General features: G+C 42.1%; 1 protein-coding gene across 8 annotated transcripts in view; it reads left to right on the forward strand.

Annotated features, from left to right (window-relative positions):
• Positions 1-19587, forward strand: part of FAM13C (family with sequence similarity 13 member C) — a 141597-nt gene that overhangs the window by 87330 nt on the left and 34680 nt on the right. For all 8 annotated transcript variants that reach the window (XM_033208698.1, XM_033208697.1, XM_033208703.1 and 5 more), the window contains one exon: positions 17437-17521. In XM_033208698.1, coding sequence (XP_033064589.1) covers positions 17437-17521 — 85 coding nt within the window. The remainder of the gene's footprint in view (positions 1-17436; positions 17522-19587) is intronic.

Raw genomic sequence — 19587 nt, forward strand, 5'->3', positions numbered from 1 at the left:
ACAGAGGTGACGCTGCTGACCCAGACTGGTTGAATACATTATGTGCTGACAGTGGTTTTCTTCCATCTGGGGTGAACTATATAGATTGACCCACATTCTTTCACACAGTTTCTGTTGTGGCCAAAATTTGGGAGACCAGAAAAAAGCCTTGGGGAAACTTGAAGGAGGTGCAGTATGAATGGGTCAGAGACCATCAAGGAGGGTGAATGTGTTCCCACTCATAGATTGAAATGTCCTATGTCATTCCCAGCATTTCTCAACTTACTGAACACCAAACTCTTTTACAGAAGAACCACCTAATCACATTTCTTTAGGCGACAGAGTCCCTATGGAACACAAATAGGAAACATTGCTATAATATTTTTAATGGGGATAGAAAATATATACAGAAAAGTACACAGGTCATAGATATACAGCTGAGTGAATTCTTACAAAGTATGCAATCAGCACATAAATCAAGAAACAAAATATTACCAGCATCCCAGATGCCTTTCTGTAATTCCTTCCAGTCACTACTCTCCTATGAAGATAACTAGTATTTTTTAGTGTTTTATTCATGGATACACTCTTTTGTGTCTGGCTTTATTTGCTCCATGTTACGTTCATGAGGGTCATTCATGTTTGGTATATAGTCGTAGTTTTCATTTGCTTTGCTGTAACTTATTGTATACTTGTTTCTGGTTGTTGACTATTAAGAGCTATTGTTATCTATTGTATATATATTTATTACTATAAGCTGTTTTCTGGCCTCTTTGTATAGCTAACTTTTTACAGGAGTATGCCTCCCATCTCTAAATAAACATGTAAGGTAGAACTTTTTGTTATGTTAGCTCTCTTCATTGGTTTTTGTTCCTTTATTTTATTTATTCACCACCTGCCCACACATCCTTATAAAGAACCTACCAGTTCTGTAACTGCACTCTGTTCCATACCAACTTGCAAGTCTAAAACCAAAAAAGAGTTTCTTGAGCCTCACGAGAATCATGGTCCACAAATTTTTTCCAGATGTTTCCATATGTTGTACCTAAGTAATAATTACAAGATGCTACATACATACCCTATATATTCCTCAAATTTTACATCTGGTATTTCACTTCTACTATTTGTACTTCTTTGTCCACTTGCTCTGTGACTGACAGATGGGGCTCAGCTTGATTCCAGAGCTGGCACTTGACCCGAGGTCTTCTCTGCCTGGCACGGTGATACATGGTGTAGCGTATCTGCGTATGTTGTCTCTGTGTGTGTTTTTCATACTTTCCTACTGGGCTGAAGAGCTCACTAACTTCTTGTTTCCACTTGGCATGAGTATAGATTTGACACCTGCCAGTCCCATTTTTCTTCTACCAGCCTGGAGCTCCCAGTTTTTGACTTTGAGTCTCTTGATAGGAATTGCATTTTTTATTTCACAGTTTTTGGTATCTCTGGGACTAGGATATAGGAGTTTTTTCCAGAAAAAAACCTGATTAAATCTCCCTACTGACATTCACCTGAGCTGTATGACTCTATCTCTATAAGACATCAGATTTTGGGGATTAGGATCTTTTGAATCCTGACAGGAAAATTTTGTAGACTTGAGATCTGTCAGTGTCTCATCCACCTTAATCCTTGGTCTTAGTCAGTCTGCCAGTCCGTGTAGTTCATAAGGATTCAATAGATCAGAAAGGTACTTGAAAGATAAAATGAAGAAAAATGATTGTTTTACTCTCTGTATGCTTGTAGATCACATTCCTTGATTCAGTTACAATTAAGAAAAATAATATATTTATAAAGAAAACTAATGAATCTCTCCTTCCCTGGAAAAAAAAAAAGCCATATTGGGTCCTCGAACTACTGTTTCCAACTCCCAGACTATATATGAAATAGCACCACATCAACTTATTTTAGTTTCCATTTGTAAACTAAAACTACCAAGAAAAAATTGGTAGACTCAACAGTGAGGGTCAAAAGGGGATGATAATCTATTCTTCCCACCTTGCTTCCCCACTTCTAACTCTGTAGGAAGTTTTGAACTGGGCTAAGTCTAGGTGTCCTTTTGGCAATTTTTTTAAGTTTAATTAGATTTTTAAATGACAAATAATAATTGTACATTTGTATATATTTATGGGATATAACGTGATGTTTTGATAAATGTGTACATTGTAGAATGAACTAATCAGGTGAATTTGCATATTCAGCACTTTGAATATGTATCAGTTCTTTGTGATGAGAACATTTGAGATCCTCTATTTCAGCTAATATACAATATATTGTTATTAACTATAGTCACTGTGTGGTGCAATAAAACACCAAAACTGATTTATCCTGTCTAACTGAAACTTTATACCCATTCACTAATGTCTCCCCTTTCCCTGTCCACCTCCTCCCCCCCAGCCTCTAGTAACCCTATTTTACTCTCTACTAAAAGTTTGACTTTTTTAGATTCCACTTATAAGTGAGATCATATATTGAAAGTGAGGCCTTTCAATTTTAACATTCATTGATTCTACCCCTTTTCCATTTTCCCAGTGCTTTCAGAATGTAGCCATAGCTTCCCATCAGGGATGGATTAAGGAAAACTAAGTGACTCATGGTTAAGGCCTCCTCCTGGCCAACACACCATCTGAAGCCTTATTGGGGAGTGAATAGTAAGTAGTGCAATGGAAGTGATATATGTGCTTAGCACAGTTATTTATCAATCTCACACAAGAGAGAGGCCACATTATTGTAAGTGAAGAATTGTGATCAACTGGGGATCCGGAGTGGTATGGCTGGAGGAGGCTGAAGCTCTGGGTCACCATGGGCCTTCTTTTCTTCTTTATTATACTCACCCAACCCAAGTCCTATGTCATATCATACAGAAGGAAGTGGTCACCTCAAAAACTGATGGCCTCTGTGCTCAGGAAAAACACTTTATTTTCTTATCTGATAGATACTTTGAAGGTATTCTGCATTTACCTTTTGGATAAAACAATGTCAGTTGAGTGAATATGAGTTTTTTTTCATTTTACTTCTTACCTGGAATTTCAAGGCCATATAGGTAAGGTCAGCCACAAGCCAATTTACCTTGAAGGAGAAGCTTTGGTGACCTTACATGGATTACATATTTCCCTTGTCTTTGAGGCTTATTGGCCATGAAACTGTCTTGTGCTGGCATTGACCATCACTATTGTTTATCCTCTCCAGGCCTAAGAAGGCAGCTTATAAATCTGAAAAAAATAAAACAATCTTGTCATGGGTTAATGGGTTTACCCAAGAGAGATGTGTTGAGCACAAAGAAGCAGATGCTAAATCCTGGAATGTGAAAATGGATAAATGTTGCATCAGTCTTTTGCACACCAATAAACTCTATACCTCCAATGGTGAAGATTTCAAGGTAGCTAAGACTTAAGGCATCAGTGGGAGGAATACTTGTTGGTGGGTATACTGACTTTTTTTTTGTCCCCAGAATCAAACCATAGAGACAGCTGTCTGTCTCTCCCATGTATGTTTCTCACATGGTAAGGAGTCTAAGTGGGATGACTCATTGTAGGAACATAGAAAAACGTAAAACCTTAATAGAATTAGGAGGACAGAATAAGTTCAGTTGCAGGGAGTGAATGAGATAGAGGGGATGTGGACTATGTTTAGAAGGTTTGAGATTCTGAAGTTTATGGCAACTTGCTGAGGTGGCCAGCCATAGTGAAGTGGAAGAAACACTGGAATTGAGGAGGTTGAGGAATTATGGAGCCAGACATTAGCATGATTGTCAGCCTGGACATTGAAATAACTGAATATGTCAGGGACCACTGATGGAGAGTAAGAAACCAACCCATATGGAAGTTGCTGAGTCCTGTAATATCCAGGTCATGGAATGGGAAAGGATAGTGTTGTCTTTTGTAGGGGAGAAGAAATTGGTAGACTCAACAGTGAGGGTCAAAAGGGGATGATAATCTATTCTTCCCACCTTGCTTCCCCATTTCTAACTCTGTGAGGTAGAAAGTAGGAAAGAGAAATGATTTTTCAAGGTGGAGAAATTTCAGTCATGTTGTTACTTCATGAGGAATGTTAACACCATCACACTGGCTAAGCCATTTCACCTGGTAACTAGTAGAACCTAAAGCATCTGAAAAAGGCAAGCACAAGTTCTCTGATACTGCATTGTGCTCCCTTTATGAGTGCTTAGCCCACTTATGGCCAAGGTTGCAATGTTTTGAATTTTTGCAATCAGACCTTGGCGATGACCTTGAGCAGTAGGATATAAATAACTCCCACATGCTGAGCATTCCAACAACGGAACACTAGGCATAAATGGGTTAGAGTGAGAGGATAATAGCATTTCTTTAATGGTAAGAATATTACTGTAACTTATTCTGAAGAATTCGTTATAAGTGCTCTTTGTGTTTATAGAATAAGGTAGAAATATTTTTGCTGTTAATTGACCCTACAGGGCATTCTAAAGGTGTGTTCTACCTCTGTTACTGCTTTGAAATTTAGTATTGACTTTATCAAAAATAGTCAGGAGATTTCCAGATTTGTGTTTGTCATCGTCACCTTCACTGGTTATTGAGGAACCAGAGGAAGAGAAGATGCTCACAATGGGCATGGATTCAGACTTGTGCTGTGCTATATTCTGACTGTGGTTCTACCATAAGAGGACAAATTCCTTGGGAATACCATTAGAATCTAGAGGAAGAGGCTATCTTATAAGAAACAAATGTAATAAGTTACTAGCATGCAACAGATGTTCAGTAATGACCTAATGTCAATATTAAGAAGTTTAACCTTGAATCTGTAATTGCAGTCTTATTCTACAAAAGAGATACCTATTTTTATTTAGTTTGGTATGAAAGAGATGATTTATTTACCTGAAATCAATATGAAAAATTAATTTTTCTTCATATACTACTGTTAACTCTTATCTGTTCAATTATGCTGGTCATAATAACTAAACTTTAGCCTCAATGTCAAAGATATCTATGAAGAGTCCTTTAATATGTTAATTTTGTTAAAAGTAGGACAATTTACACACATGCGGTGTCCCTCTTTGAGTCAGTATGCATGTGTCTGTGTCTTTGTGTATCTCCATGTGAAAGACTAGATTGTGTTTTTATTAGCATCCACAGTTTAACATATAGGTATTTTGGCATCAAGCCATATCAGGCCTCAAGATGGTACGTATTGTTTTGTTCAGGATGTGTTTCTTCCTCAAAATTGTGTTAATTTTGTGAAAATGGTCAAGAAAGAGGCTTCTTAGGCCTTTAACATTCTTGAGCTGACTGAATGGTATTATTTCTGTAAGAATAGGCAGCTGTATTTTTGTATTCAAATACAAACCCAGTCTTCAGGGTTAGGCCTTAATTCAGGATTGATTGAGGATGTTTTACAAAGTATCTGGGATTCTTTCCGTGTGACTGAAAGTCAATTCAACTTGGTTTTAATAAGAACAGGATGTTATTGATATATATCTGAAAACTTAGGATCAGGATAGGCTGTATGCATGGCTAGGTCCAGGGATGAAAACTCTTCATGGAGATGCCATCTATTCCTATCTCTCGGTTCTTCTTTTTCTATATTGGCTTCATCTTTATTTAGGTCAGCCCCTCTCTAGGGACAAATTATTTAGTCACTAATTCCAGTGTATATTAGTTTTCTATTAATGGGTAACAAATTACCAAGAACTTAGTGGCTTCAAATATGTATTTATTAGCTCACAGTTATGCAGGTCAGAAATGTGGGTGGACTCAACTGGGTTTTTTACTTAAGGTTTCATGAAATTGAAATCTAGGCACTGGCTGGGGTAGTTTCTTATCTGGAGGATCTGGAGAAGAGCCTCCGTCCCAGCTTCTGCACATTGTTGCCTGAATTTAGTTCCTTGTAGTTGTGCAACTATGTGTCCTGCTTCCTTGCTGGGTGTCACCTGAGGGCAGCTCTCAGCTTCTAGAGGCTGTCACACTCCCCCTCCTCACCCTTTATCTTGGAGTCAACAACAGCGTGGCAAATCCTTGTGCTTTGAATTTCTCTGATGTTGTCTTTTGCTACCAACTGGAAGAAATGCTGTGCATTTTAAAGGCCTCCCCTGATTGGTCCAGGCTCAGCCAAGTAATCTGTATCTTTGGTCAGCTGAGTTAAAGCTTTAATTACATTTGCAAATCTCTTCATAGAAGTACCTAGATTAGTGTTTGATTATGTTATCAGGGTATAGGAATCTTGATGGCTACCTTTAGGATTCTGCCTACCACATAGTGAAATAACAGCCTCTCCTTCCTAGTTCTAAAAAGTCCCATATTTGAGTCTCATTTATCTGGCTTGGGGCATGTGCCCATTTCTGAATCAGTCCCTGTGATGATGGCATTTGGAATAAGCTGATTTGTTAGACTTGGGCCATATTTCCCACTTAGGATCTAGGAGTGCTGTTCTCAGAAGATGAGTAATTAGATGCTGGGCTGCATAATGTTGGTCTCTGGAAGCATGAACTCCAAAGTAATTTTCCTCTCTGCTGGACCCCTGCAGGATGCCACTTGACGTTTTTCTGGTATGGTTTTTTGAGTTGAGGTAGAGTCACCTGTCTACCCTACCAAGGTTTGTTCCTCAGCTGGAACAGTATCCTATGATTCATTTAATTTTAGACAACTTTTGTTATCAGTGTCAATGAGCACATCCTGTAGCCAACATGGTCACTGTGTGAACACTAGTTCTCATTCCCAGTTGAATGAACTGCATGGCAAAAAAGCTCTGAATTACTTCCAGGTCTGGTTTATTCTGCCCCATTGTTCAGATCCAACTATTCAGCCTACCTTCTTGTCTCCAGGGAAACCAGATCTGTGGGCCTCACCCTCAGGGGAATCCTTAGTGTGGTGTTGGCAGAAAAAGTGGAAGCCATGTCAGCAGCTGCCTCTAGTTTTCCGTGTCTGGGAACTGCCTCGGAAGAGCATCAGAGGTGTTGGACTGAGCAGAGGCATTGAGGCAGGACTTGCCTAGTTGACCCACCTGTGCTGCCTTTTGCCTGGTAGCCTACCCATCTCCCCAAGTCCCCTGCAGCTTTGCCCCATTGGCTCCTCCTGTTTTCTCTGGCATGACATCTTGATCCTTTTTCTTGTTGCTCACTCTTTCAGGTATTTCTCTTCATACTACTAATTTCCTACTCTCTCATGGAAGGCTGGAAGGAACTGTATCCAGTTCAGTGGCTCATAGGGGCCAGCCTGTGCTATAGTTTTTATTGCTTTTTGGTGAAAGTATAAATATAAGATAAATGAATATAGTGAGTTTTTTTTAAATAAAGTCTATGAACAACCTTTCACTTAGAAATTGTTCTTAAAATTTTCATTTTGTGAAGAAATGATGGGGAGGGGATTTGTTTGTTTTCTTTCTCATGTGCTCTTACTTGGTGAAATATAAAGTTGACAGCTTTCATAAATATATTCTGCTCCACCTACCCCTGCTAACTTTTAGAAAATATTTCTGCTGATTTGAAGACCAAATTTTTCCTGAGAACTGTGTCCTTTGAGACGTTTTCTTCTAAGGGTAATTCATTCTTTCAGGAGGATTTATTGAGAAGCAAATGTGTACCCAGCTTTGGGTCTGGTACAGGGGTGAGGTGCAAGAGCTGCAGTACAAGAATGGACTTTGTTGTCCTCACTTTCCAGAGGTTTATAGGGACACACATCAAGTCCAGACATCTGGCCTTCCTCGCCTTGGCACCTATTGTCTTTTTTAGGACATTTTTGGCCTTCTGAAGATTATAAAACTCAAGTTTATAGAGAGACAAGAGCTGAATTTTTTTATTTTCTTACAAAATATTAGATTTGAAAACCTAAGTGTCTATCAACAGAGAAATGGATAAAGAAAATATGGTACTTATATACAATGGAATATTTTCCAGTCAGAAAAAAGAATGAAATACTGTCATTCACAGCAATATGGGTGATCCTGGAGAAAATTATGTTAAATGAAATAAGCCAGTCACAGAAAGATAAACACTGCATGTTCTTGCTCCTGTGTGAATGCTAAAAAAGTTGATCTTGGCTGGGTGCGGTGGCTCACGCCTGTAATCCCAGCACCTTGGGAGGCCAAGGCGGGTGGATCATGAGGTCAGGAGATCAAGACCATCCTGGCTAACACGGTGAAGCCTCGTCTCTACTAAAAATACAAAAAAAAAAAAAAATTAGCCAGACATGGTGGTGGGTGTCTGTAGTCCCAGCTACTTGGGAGGCTGAGGCAGGAGAATGGTGTGAACCCGGGAGGTGGAGCTTGCAGTGAGCCAAGATCCCACCACTGCACTCCAGCCTCTGTGACAGAGCAAGACTCCGTCTCAAAAAAAAAAAATTATCTCATAGAAGTAGAGAGTAGAATAGTGGTTACTAGATGCTGGGATGGGTAAGGGGGAGAGAGAAATAGGGAGGGATTGGTTAAAGGATATAAAATCATAGCTAGATAAAAGGAATAAGTTCTAGTATTCTACAGCACTGTAGTGTGACTCTCATCAACAATAATTTACTACAGGTTTTCAAATAACTAGGAAGGAAGATTGTGAATGTTCCCAACACAAGCAAATGATACATATTTGAGGTGGTGAATAATCTCATTATTGTGATTTGATCACTATATATGTATCAAAACTCACCATGTGCCCTATAAATATGTGTAATTACTATGTGTCAATTCAAAATTTAAAAATATATAACTTAAAAATTAGTATTTGAGGAAATGGCCATGCTTTCCAATGTGACCTGCCATTTTTAAAGGCATAGATATACGTTATTTCATATGGCATGTGATTTTATGATTTTCAGTGAACACTTACTGATTTCTAATATTCATTGAATTTTAGAAATTGAAGGAGTTAAGGTAGTGTTATCAGAAAAAGTACAGGGCCCATGAGCCAGCATCATTTGGTGGTTTGCCCTGTGACACAGAATGAGCCTGATTAAGGGCCCAGTGGGCCATCTCCTGTGCTCTCATCTTACTAAGTTTAGTTTTGAAGGCGAATATTTTTCAGGGCTAAAATAAATGGAAACAAAGCCACAAAGAAGCAACCATATGGGTTACAACCCAGACTAGCTTTGGACTTTAGCCCTTGGGATTTAATTAATGTTCTGGGAAAAATGACTAGTTAGAGGCTTTTCCATCTTAAGACCTGTGCTTTTGGATAGTTAAAGTACTAGTAATTCCATTGAGAAACTATTGAAGTTCATTCCATGAGTTGTAAGTGAGACACATTGTATTTTCAGAAAAATCAGTCTTACTATCTAGAAAAGCTCAGAGTTCTGCTTTAAAGTGGGAGTTTATAAAATGGTATTATTCTCTCCCAAACATCTTGTTCTTATTATTCATTGAATAAAGTGAACATAACAAGGATATCACAATCAGGTGAAATCAAGTATAGGATTCCCCCTTTCCAGGTTGAAGTCACTTAGCTTAAGGGAAATGTGGGTTTTATTATTGTGTATTGTGGCTAGGTTGTCCTTGTTTAAAAAGAATTGCTGATAGGAGCCGAATAAGACCTGGATCTTCTTGTCAACAGAAGGCTCCTTAAGGTGAATAGCTTGTTCTCCTACATTGAATTTCTCCTTTGGGAGGTGCCGGGGAGTGAGGGCTGAGCTCCTGAACAAAGGGAAGCTGGGCCGGGCTAAGCTGAGGTGTGCTGTGCTGCAAACCATGCTCAGACACGAGTGACGCTGTCCCCAGAGGGATTCGCCAAAAGTCCAATGTGTTTACTTTAGGGGAGGGATAAATTTGGCTTTGTCTTGTAATGGTCGACATTGGGAGAAGTCCCACTTTGTTGGCAAGAACATCAAGAAGTTCAGGAAGCAATACCTTCTTGCTTCTGAGCACTTCACACCTTATACATCCTGGTGGGGGTGGGAGCAGCTCTCAAGGGAACCAACCGAAAGATAAAAAGGCAATGAGGTAGTCAGAGGGCTGGGACTCAGAGAAAAGCTTTTGGCCCTGGGGCAAGTAGAACTAAGTGGGCAACTGAGACATTTATAGTGTGTCAAGGCCCCAGGGAATAGGGACCTTGGACTTCTTGTGTTGAAAGACCCTGCCTCAGACCTACTGAACCAGAATCTCTAGAATGGGCATGTCCTGGGAGCGCACGTCTTTCGTAAACTCCCCTGTGATTTTTAAGCACTTTAAGGTTTCTAAACCAGGGTAGTAGGAGGGCTCAGTATTGGATACTCAGAGATCTCCGCCCCTCCCTGCAAACACTGGCTAAAGGACCCAGAAAAACAAAACTGAGATACAATGGCAGTCTTTTTATTGATTGGCTCTTTTCTACACATTGTGCTAGGATGCAGCAGTAAACAATGGAGGCACAGTGCTAGTTCTTATGGAGCTGAAAAGAGCCAATAAACAATACACAAAATTACAAATTATGGCGAGCCTTGTGAAGGAAATAAATGAGATGCCAAAAGAGACATTAGGGGCCCCCTGCTGAGATAAGATAATCAGAACTGGCTCAATAATTTGATGGGATTTTGGCTGTGAAACAACCAGAGCTGAGTAGGGTCTGGGGAGGAGGGGGCAGAGAGCAGGTGAATCAGCAGATGGAAAGGAAATGTGGGTGGGCATATATTCGAGAAACATTGAAATTCAGGGAAGAAGAGTGGTAAGAATGGAGATATTTGGAGACCCAGTCATGTCCCCAGTTTTGAGCAGATTTCCAACTTGATTTGCGTTATATCATCATAGGGAATCTATACGCAATTCTTGGATAGATAAAAGAATGGGGAGGAGGACTAAACCCTTTCATACGAACTAAATGTAAGCGGTGCCTGCTCTGGGACTGGTGAATTGCAGACAAAGGCACCCTAAAATAGTATTTAACCATCCAGCCTGTGTGGGTGTTCTCTATTTCAACCCAACTAAAGTGGGACCTGAGTAATTGTAGAGGAGAGAAAATGAGTAGAGTATTTTCTAAAACAAGTAGCATATTCTCCATTATGTAAACGGAAAAAATTAGCTTTTTAAAGAAAACCACACCTACGTTTCACAGACTTCTCTCTGGCTTCTTTCTTAACCAGATAGGATAGTTGGAGCAGCAGAGGTGGTCATTGTTCTTTACTGGGCCTGTTAGCCCTTACTCAACTTTCTTGCAGATTCTAGACATTTGTATGAGGAGACTTTGGATATAAACCAGGAAAAGTACTAGCAGGCTGGCCCTGAGTGATGCGCTTGGGGAGCCAGGGGAGCCAGGGGAGTGGAAGTCCTATCAGAGATGGCTGGGTTGAGGTGGCACTAGGACTGTAGGGGTTTATTAGGACCCAGAATGAAGGGTCCTGCATCTTTCCGTAGAGGGAAAAGCATGTTCCTACATTAAAGGTTACTAAGTCAGGCATGATAGAAGTGAAATGCGTGGTTAGTCACTCACTCCCTGGGCTTGCTGTTTCTTTTCTTTCCTCCATAGCCCTATGACAATAATAACTGTCATGACTGATTTGTTTACTTGCTTATTAGTGATCTCCCCGCTAGACTGGAAGCCCCACGAGGAAAGGGCTGCTAATAGCCTCATACTGCAGAGCCTAGTGCAGCTGTTGCGTGGAAAGCTGCCTGGCTTTCCATGTGGAGCTGGATATGTGGCATCATGCCTGCAAGGTGGACACAAACTCTGTACGTGCACTGCAAGCTGTCCTGAAGCCTTCTTGGGGTGGCTCTGCAGGGCACAGACGTTGTAGGACAGATCACCCATCCACTGGAAGGACATGTATGTGACAGTGGTGTAGATCAGGGGTCTCCAACCCCGGAGCCATGGACCAGTACCGGCCTGTAGCCTGTTAGGAACTGGGCTGCACAGCCAGAGAAGATGAGCAGTGGACAGTGAGCTTTACTGCCTGAGCTTCACCTCCTGTCAGATCAGCAGTGGCATTAGATTCTCAGGAGTATGCACCCTATTGTGAACTATGCATGCGCGGAATCTATGTTGCACACTCCTTATGAGGATCTAATACCTCATGATCTGAGGTGGACCAGTTTCATCCCAAAACAATCCCCGTTCCCAAGTCCATGGAAAAATTGTCTTCTGCAAAACCAGTCCCTGGTGCTAAAAAGGTTGGGACTGCTAATGTAGATTACTCATCGACAAATCTCCCTGTCCCCTTGTCCTGGGTTCCTTGATCCTCAGAGCAACTATCTCTTCATGGACCCATCCCATACAGTGTGTCCAAGTCCCCACCCTCTGTTCAGGAAGACTTATGAGTGGCCCATGGTGCCAAAAGGCAGACTGTCCTCAGGTAGTGGGTCAGTGAAGGGTGGGAAGGAATATTACTGAGGACAGCTGGTCTGCAGAGTTTCTTCCACTTTGCCTTCTTGTCCTCCATTTACAACAGTTCGTTTTCCCTTCTACTTGGGGATCTGCTTGTTTCTCCAGATCTTCATCTTTTGTCTCCTCTTCCATTTGCCACTTAATTTCTTCCCCATTACTCTAAGCTTAGTCCTATCATATAGCTAAAGAAGGAATAAATCAGCCATACGACTAGATCTCCTTTGACACTCAGAGTCTTGCTTAGTGTGAGTACAGTGAGGGAGAAAGTGAAAGAGGAAGATGGATGAGAACAACCGATGGATGCTGCTGTTTTTTTTCCCCCCTGTTGCCCAGTCTGGATTGCAATGGCATGATCTTGGCTCACTGCACCCTCCACCTCCTGCGTTCAAGCAATTCTCGTGCTGCAGCCACCCAAGTAGCTGGGATTACAGGAGTGTGCCACCATGCCTGGCTAAGGTTTTATATTTTTAGTAGAGACAGGGTTTCACCATGTTGGCTAGGTTGGTCTTGAACTCCTGACCTCAAATGATCCACCCACCTTGGCCTCCCAAAGTACTGGGATTACAGGGGTTAGTCACTGTGCCCAGCCACCAGTGGATACTTCTAGCCATAACTGGGTCATGGCATTAAACCTCTCTTCCTATGGGAGACCAGGGATCTCTGAATGTGAACTCCTGTGCAGTGAAATTCTTTGAAACCTATTTGTGTTGTCTGGACATTTGGTTCCGTTCCAAATACAGTGTCTAAGCACCCACTCCATGCCAGATTCTGTGCATCCATCTCCAGTCCATGTGCCTGTTTGCTTTTCTCTCCTTTCAAGTTGTAAGGGGACTTAGAAGTCATGTAGCCTAAGGACCTTGCTAGGCAGGTGCAGAAATAAGACCCTGGGGGGTAAAGTGATGAGTCAAGGCCTCAGTGTCGGTGTGGAGTACAGCCTTGCCACATGGCCAGAGCTCTGTCCGGCAGCCTTTGGGGTTTGGAGATAGTCATACTAAACACAGAATCCGGTCCTTGAGTGTTTGCCACATGCTGGTGCTCTGCAAAGTGCTTTCCAGCTTTCCATGATTTCCCTTGTGTAATTCTGAGAGCATCCCTTAGAGCAGGTACTATTGTTGCTGCTACCCTGCCCCTTTTTTGGAGAGGACATTAAGGCCCAGAATAATTAGGATGCTTGGCCAAAGTCAGACACATGGTATGTAGCAAAGCTGACATTCTCTCTCATTCTGTGGGAACCTGAAGTCTATGCCCTCTTCTGCTTTGCAGAATCTACAAGAGCACTTATAAATTTGAGACAGGCAGCTGGTTCTAGAATTTAAAAAAAGAATGAAAGGTAAAGTTAAAGAAAGAAAGAATACCAGTCTTTCTTTTTACTTTCCTTTCATTCACTTTTAAAAATTGTTAAAATACATCTAACCTAAAATTTATCATTTAACTTTTTTTTTGAGACAGAGTTTCACTCTGTCACCCAGGCTGGAGTGCAGCGGCATGATCTCGGCTCACTGCGACCTCTGGCTCCTGGGTTCAAGCAATTGTCCTATCTCAGACTCCCGAGTAGCTGGGACTACAGGTGCCCCCACCATGCCCGGCTAATTTTTGTATTTTTAGTAGAGACAGAATTTCACCATATTGGTCAGGCTGGTCTCGAACTCCTGACCTCAAGTGATCCTCCTGCCTCTGCCTCCCAAAGTGCTGGGATTACAGGTGTGAGCCACCATGCTCGACCTTTTGTTCTTTTCTTTTCTTTTTTTTTTTTTTTTTTGAGATGGAGTCTAGCTCTGTCGTTCAGACTGAGTGCAATGGTGCGATCTTGGCTCACTGCATCTTCCGCCTCCTGGGTTCAAGCAATTCTCCTGTCTCAGCCTCCTAAGTAGCTGGGATTACAGGTGCGTGCCACCACACCCAGTTAATTTTGTTATTTTTTCATAGAGACAGGGTTTCACCATGTTGATCAGGCTGGTCTCAAACTCCTGACCTCAGGCAATCCACCACCTCGGCCTCCCAAAGTGCTGGGATTACAGGCATGAGCCACTGTGCCTGGCCACCATTTAACCATTTTTAAGTGTGTAGTTCAGTGGCATTAAGTACAGTCACACTATTGGGCAACCATCACTACCATCCATCTCCAGAACTTTTTTTATCTTCATATATATAAATATATATATATAAATATGAAGATGAACCCCACCTCCCGGGTTCGAGCGATTCTCGTGCCTCAGTGTCCTGAGCAGCTGAAATTACAGGCGTATGCCACCATGCCCAGCTAATGTTTATATTTTTAGTATAGACGAGGTTTCCACATGTTGGCCAGCCTGGTCTCGACCTCCTGGCCTCAAGTGATCCGCCTACCTCAGCCTCCCAAAGTGCTGGGATTTACTGGCTTAGGCCACTGCTCCCAGCTTCGATGAATTTTACTACTCTAAATATCTTATGCAAGTGGAAGTATACCGTATTTATCCTTTTGTGACTGGCTTATTTCACTTAGCATAATGTCCTCAAAGTTTATACATGTTGTGGCATGTAGCCTGTGTCAGAAGTCCTTCGTTTTGAGTGTTGGACAATGTTCCATTGTATGTGCATAACCACCTTTGGTTTATCCATTCACCCGCTCATGGACACTTAGGCTGCGTCCACCTTGTGTTAATCTGTTAGGTCTTCCCTAACAAATACCACAGACTTGGAAGCTTAAACAACATAAATGTATCTTTTCACAGTTCTGGAGACTAGAAGTCCCAGATCAAGGTGCCAGCAGGGTCGATTTCTGCCAGCAGAGCCTCTTTCCTTGTGTTGCAGACAGCTGCCTTCTCGTTTCATCTTCACATGGCTTTCTTTCTGTCTGTCTCCCTGGTATCACTTCCTCATCTAACCCTAATTGCCTCTTTAAAGGGGTTGTCTCCAAATACAGTATCATTGGGGGTTAGGGCTTCAACATATAAATTTTGTAGAGACACTATTTTATCCAAAACATACCTCTTGGTCATTGTGAGTAATGCAGCCATGAGTATGGGTGCATGAATATCTATTCAAGTCCCTGCTTCCAATTGTTTTGGCTAGATATGCAGCAATGAAATTGCTGGATTATATGGTAATTCTATTTTTAACATTTTGGGAGCCCATCATTCTGTTTTGCATAGTGGCTGCACTGTGTTACGTTCCCATGGCATTATTTGTTAATCTTCAGGGTAGTTTTGCTCTTTTTGAGAGGTCACTGATTTCCAGTGTCCTCCAGTAGGAAACTTGCCTGGAATCTTTCTGTTTGCCTTCCAGCTGCTTGTTTACTAAATACTAAATCCTCCCAGAAACTTGGTGTCCCTGCTCCTTCTGCAGCTCCTGTCAACAACCTCGGTTCTTACTTCCACACTCAGCTGCTGGGAAAACATCCCAGAATGGAAGAGGAAGCCAAAAAAAAAAAATGGCTGAGTCCCACACAGGTGCTTCACATGGGCTCCCAGGCAGCAGCACCTGAGCTCTTAGGAGGTTTGTGCCAGATCCCACCCCATCTCCGGGCATGGCAGAGGTGTGATCCTGAGCCCACCTAGGCACTTGCTGCTTTCACAATGGTGAAGAGACAACAGATTTTAGACATCCCTTGGTGGGCAGCTTGTAAAACACTACTGTAGGTTCATACATCAGCAGAATGCATCAAGGGTTGTGCATGGGACTCGGTTTTGCATGGAAGGGAGGAGTTAGGGTGTGAGAGATGTTGGGAAGATGTTTATGTGAGGAAAGGTGTGAAGGTACATATGGAGCAGGGGTGTGTGTGTGTGGAATAGTGTGTGAAGGCATGGGAGTTGGATGTGGGTGTGTGTGGGGTGGGTGTGCATGGGTTATGTGTGAAGTAGGCTGGGAGGTTTCGGGGGGTGGATGTGAGGATATGAGGTATGTATGGGGTAAGGGTGTATGTGTGTGGAAGGTGGGGTGTTTGTAGGTGTGGGGAGTAGGGATGAGAGTATGGGGGTTTGGTATGAGCATCTGTGTGGAGGAGGTGAGGGGTAGGTTTAAGAGTGCGTGTAGGATGGAGGTGAGCACTAGGGGTGGAGGGTGTACATACATGTGTGTGTGGAGTAGGGGGTGAGGGTGTGTATATGGCAGGGGTGGGGCTGTGGACTGGGTGTGACACTGTGTGGGGGAAAGGATATGTAGAGGGTAGGGTATGAGTAAGTGTGTGTGTGCCTGTGTGTATTGGAGGGTCCTAGCAGGGAAAGGACCAGTGACTCTGCTCCCAGTGCCCACCCCTTCTGTAGCTGGGAGGGTAGGAGAGCAGCTGAGACCTGTAGAACATTCTTGTGGAGAGGGAGCGAGCCGGGCCGGGGACTCAGGCTGACTCACTTTCACCTGATTGGGGGAATTAACTTACTGGCATCTGCATCACGGCAGGATGCATGCGTCAATCTGTATGACTTTGTTCTTATTAAGAATCATGGGAGAAATTTTCAATGAGAAATGAAGAGTGTGGGTGGGAGGTTATGCTGAGGGCTATTAAAGATGAATTGCTTCTTCCTTAGTGGCTGGGTTATGCTAAATGACCAAGGTCATCTCCCTCCACCCTTTCCCTCAACCTGTCCTCATGTGAGAGAAGTAACTTTAGAAGACACACACAGACACACACACACACACACACACACATACACGCACACATCCCTGTATACAGATGTGGATTAGGGAGCCTCAAAGCCCCTCCCAGATGCCCAGCAGCCTCTGCAGCAGTAACTCTTTGTGCACTGCGGTTTGCTGCTGTCTTTGCTTTGGAGGGATGATGGCTTTTATGAATGGTAGCCAGGGAGGGACTTAATGTCTTCTGCTTCCTGATGTCAGCACAATGAATGAAACACTTGCAAAGCGTAAAACCTCAAGCACCTGGGAAGCAGATATTTTCTCAGATTGGTTCTCCAGATGCAGCATCTCTTGCTGATGAAATCACCAGTCCCATGTGTCACAGATAATCCATATACGTTAGGATTTAAATGAGGCAGAAACTGAGCCTGCATGTGGAACGATACGTGTATGATTCTGGCACAAGCAGTTCTCTCCCTGAAGCAGCTGTTGCCACCACCCTCTTCCTGCCAGGCAGCGGAGGAAGGTGCTTGCGGGAGCTGCGGACACACTGTTGTGTGTTAGGCATCTACTTAGCTGGCCTCATGTTCTGCTTTTGCTGGCAGAATTCCTTGCTGAAGCTCCAAGCCCTCGAATCTGATCTGTGCTCTGCATTTTTAACAAACCAGGATGAAGCTGCTCAGGTGCATGGAGTCAAGGACCCAGTGCCAGCATCGACCCAGAGTGTGCTTGCTGACGGGACAGATTCTGCAGGTAAGATACAGGGCTCGGGGTTGTCCCAAATTGTACTCTCAAGGTAGTTCAGTCTCTTGCTGGTTCACACTCAGCCTGAGCCCCTGAGGGAAAACAGTGCCTGGGGCAACATGAAAGCCCAAGAGGTGCTTCTGAGTTGCCCAGGAGGAGCTGAGGGGGAGCAGGAAGGACTGGGATTTGCTATAACAGAACTGTCTAGATAGGACCGAGAGTCACACACAAATGGGTGTCATTTGTGTAAGGTGAAAGTACCCATCGCAACTTCTAGTCTTCATTTTCCCATTTGGTCTCCTGGGACACATGAGTGCTATGCTTATTTTATATTACTGGACCTAGATAACCTGTGCTGTCTTGAAATTCTTCTTTTTGATGTGTTGTGGATGGGGAAGTTTCCATACTGCTACTTCCTTTCCTGTTAACTGCTTGTAAGATGATCCATGCAGGCAGGGAAAGTGGGGGTGAGTGCTCTACTGATAGCTCGTTCTGATTCTGTATTGTCTTGTTTGGTTTCCTTTTTTTTTTTTCCATTAATTTCCTTGTCAAAAAGTCCCAAATTGAGTCTTGATTTTCTGTTAGTCTCTGGCTTTAATTCCGGGGATGGTAGATTGGCTAGCCAACAGAGGCAAATTAATGTTGTCAGGAATATTTGGAGAGGAAAGAAACACTAATTTATGTAAGTGAGAGCATAGCTTATGTTTTCTAACAGGAAGAGGTCACAAGTTTGCAGACTGGTTTCCAGATGAATGGTAGAAATAGGCTAAGGGAGCTTTCTTCATGAGAGGTCCTTAATCTCTAGGAGTTGAAGGCAAAGATTTACAAAGGTAATCTGTTTCAGTACCATTAGCAATAGTACATTTTAGATACTCCTGTTGAAAGCAGACCCCATAAATATATACACCTACTATATGCCTAAACAAATTAAAAATAAACAAACAATTTAAAAGTTTTTTAAAGAAAAAAAAAAAAAGAAAGAAAACAGAGCCACATAGTCTAAGCAGGCCAATCAATACTGTCTGGTGTTGGAATGTGTAGCATATAATAGCTACTAGCATATAATAGCTACTAGTAATAGTAGCTATTATAATGGTAGTATATAATAGCTACTAGTAGTAGCTACTATGATTGTTTAAAACATTCTATGATCCTGGCACTGTTCTAAACACTTTTTGTGTATTATATTAAATCCTTAAACTGACTTGTGAAGTACTACTATTCATCGTAAGATACTGAAGCCTAGCAGAGCATTGCTGGTGAGTGGTACCTTGTTTCCCTATGGATGCAGGTGGCCAGTTGGCTGTCTTTGTTGCCCAGTGAGCTCTCCTGCTCTGTTGGCCATTGCGTTTGGATGAGTGGCAAATAAAATTGAACAGGAGCCAACATCAGGCCAATTAGCAATTTAAGTCAGATTATTTAGACAACATCCCTTTTCTTCCCTCAACACCATATTCCACTCCCTGCAAACAAACAACATATTTAATACAAAACACATAAAGAAGTCTCAAACCAAGTACAAGTTAACCGTTGAGTTATTTGGTGATTTGGATTAACTATACAAGTTTCTGACAAAGTGTTCAGTAAAATATTTGTTGCATGTTGGATGTGGATATATTTTTTCTTTTCATCGTGACTTTTATGTGTCTTCCCAACAGTTAAGAATAGTTTTAGATTTTCTCATCAGCATGGGCAAGATTTTGCACAAGCTTATTACTACTTGTTATAAAATGAAAATAAATACAGGGTTTATGTAGGGATTGCTCACACAGAGGAATTAGCAATACATTCCATGTTAAATATCAAATGGCAGAGATGTGCAGAAGTCTCTTTAGAGAGGAGGCTTGTGGGTTGTACGCTGGATTTTCCGAAATGTAGATGAATCTGAAATGTCTCAGAGCCCTCCCTAGAGATTCTAGAAAACTAGACTGTAGGGACATCTAGAAAACTGATGTTTCCAGGGACCAAAGGAGTCTCTTCATTTGGCAGGGATATTGCCAAAGTGACAGCCATTTGTAAGATGCCTTTGTGACTTAAATTATGGGATGGTTTGGTCTCACTGGGTTCTAAGATGC

The sequence above is a fragment of the Trachypithecus francoisi genome, unplaced genomic scaffold, assembly GCF_009764315.1.
Source record: "Trachypithecus francoisi isolate TF-2019V2 unplaced genomic scaffold, Tfra_2.0 Lachesis_group9, whole genome shotgun sequence".
Lineage (NCBI taxonomy): Eukaryota > Metazoa > Chordata > Mammalia > Primates > Cercopithecidae > Trachypithecus > Trachypithecus francoisi.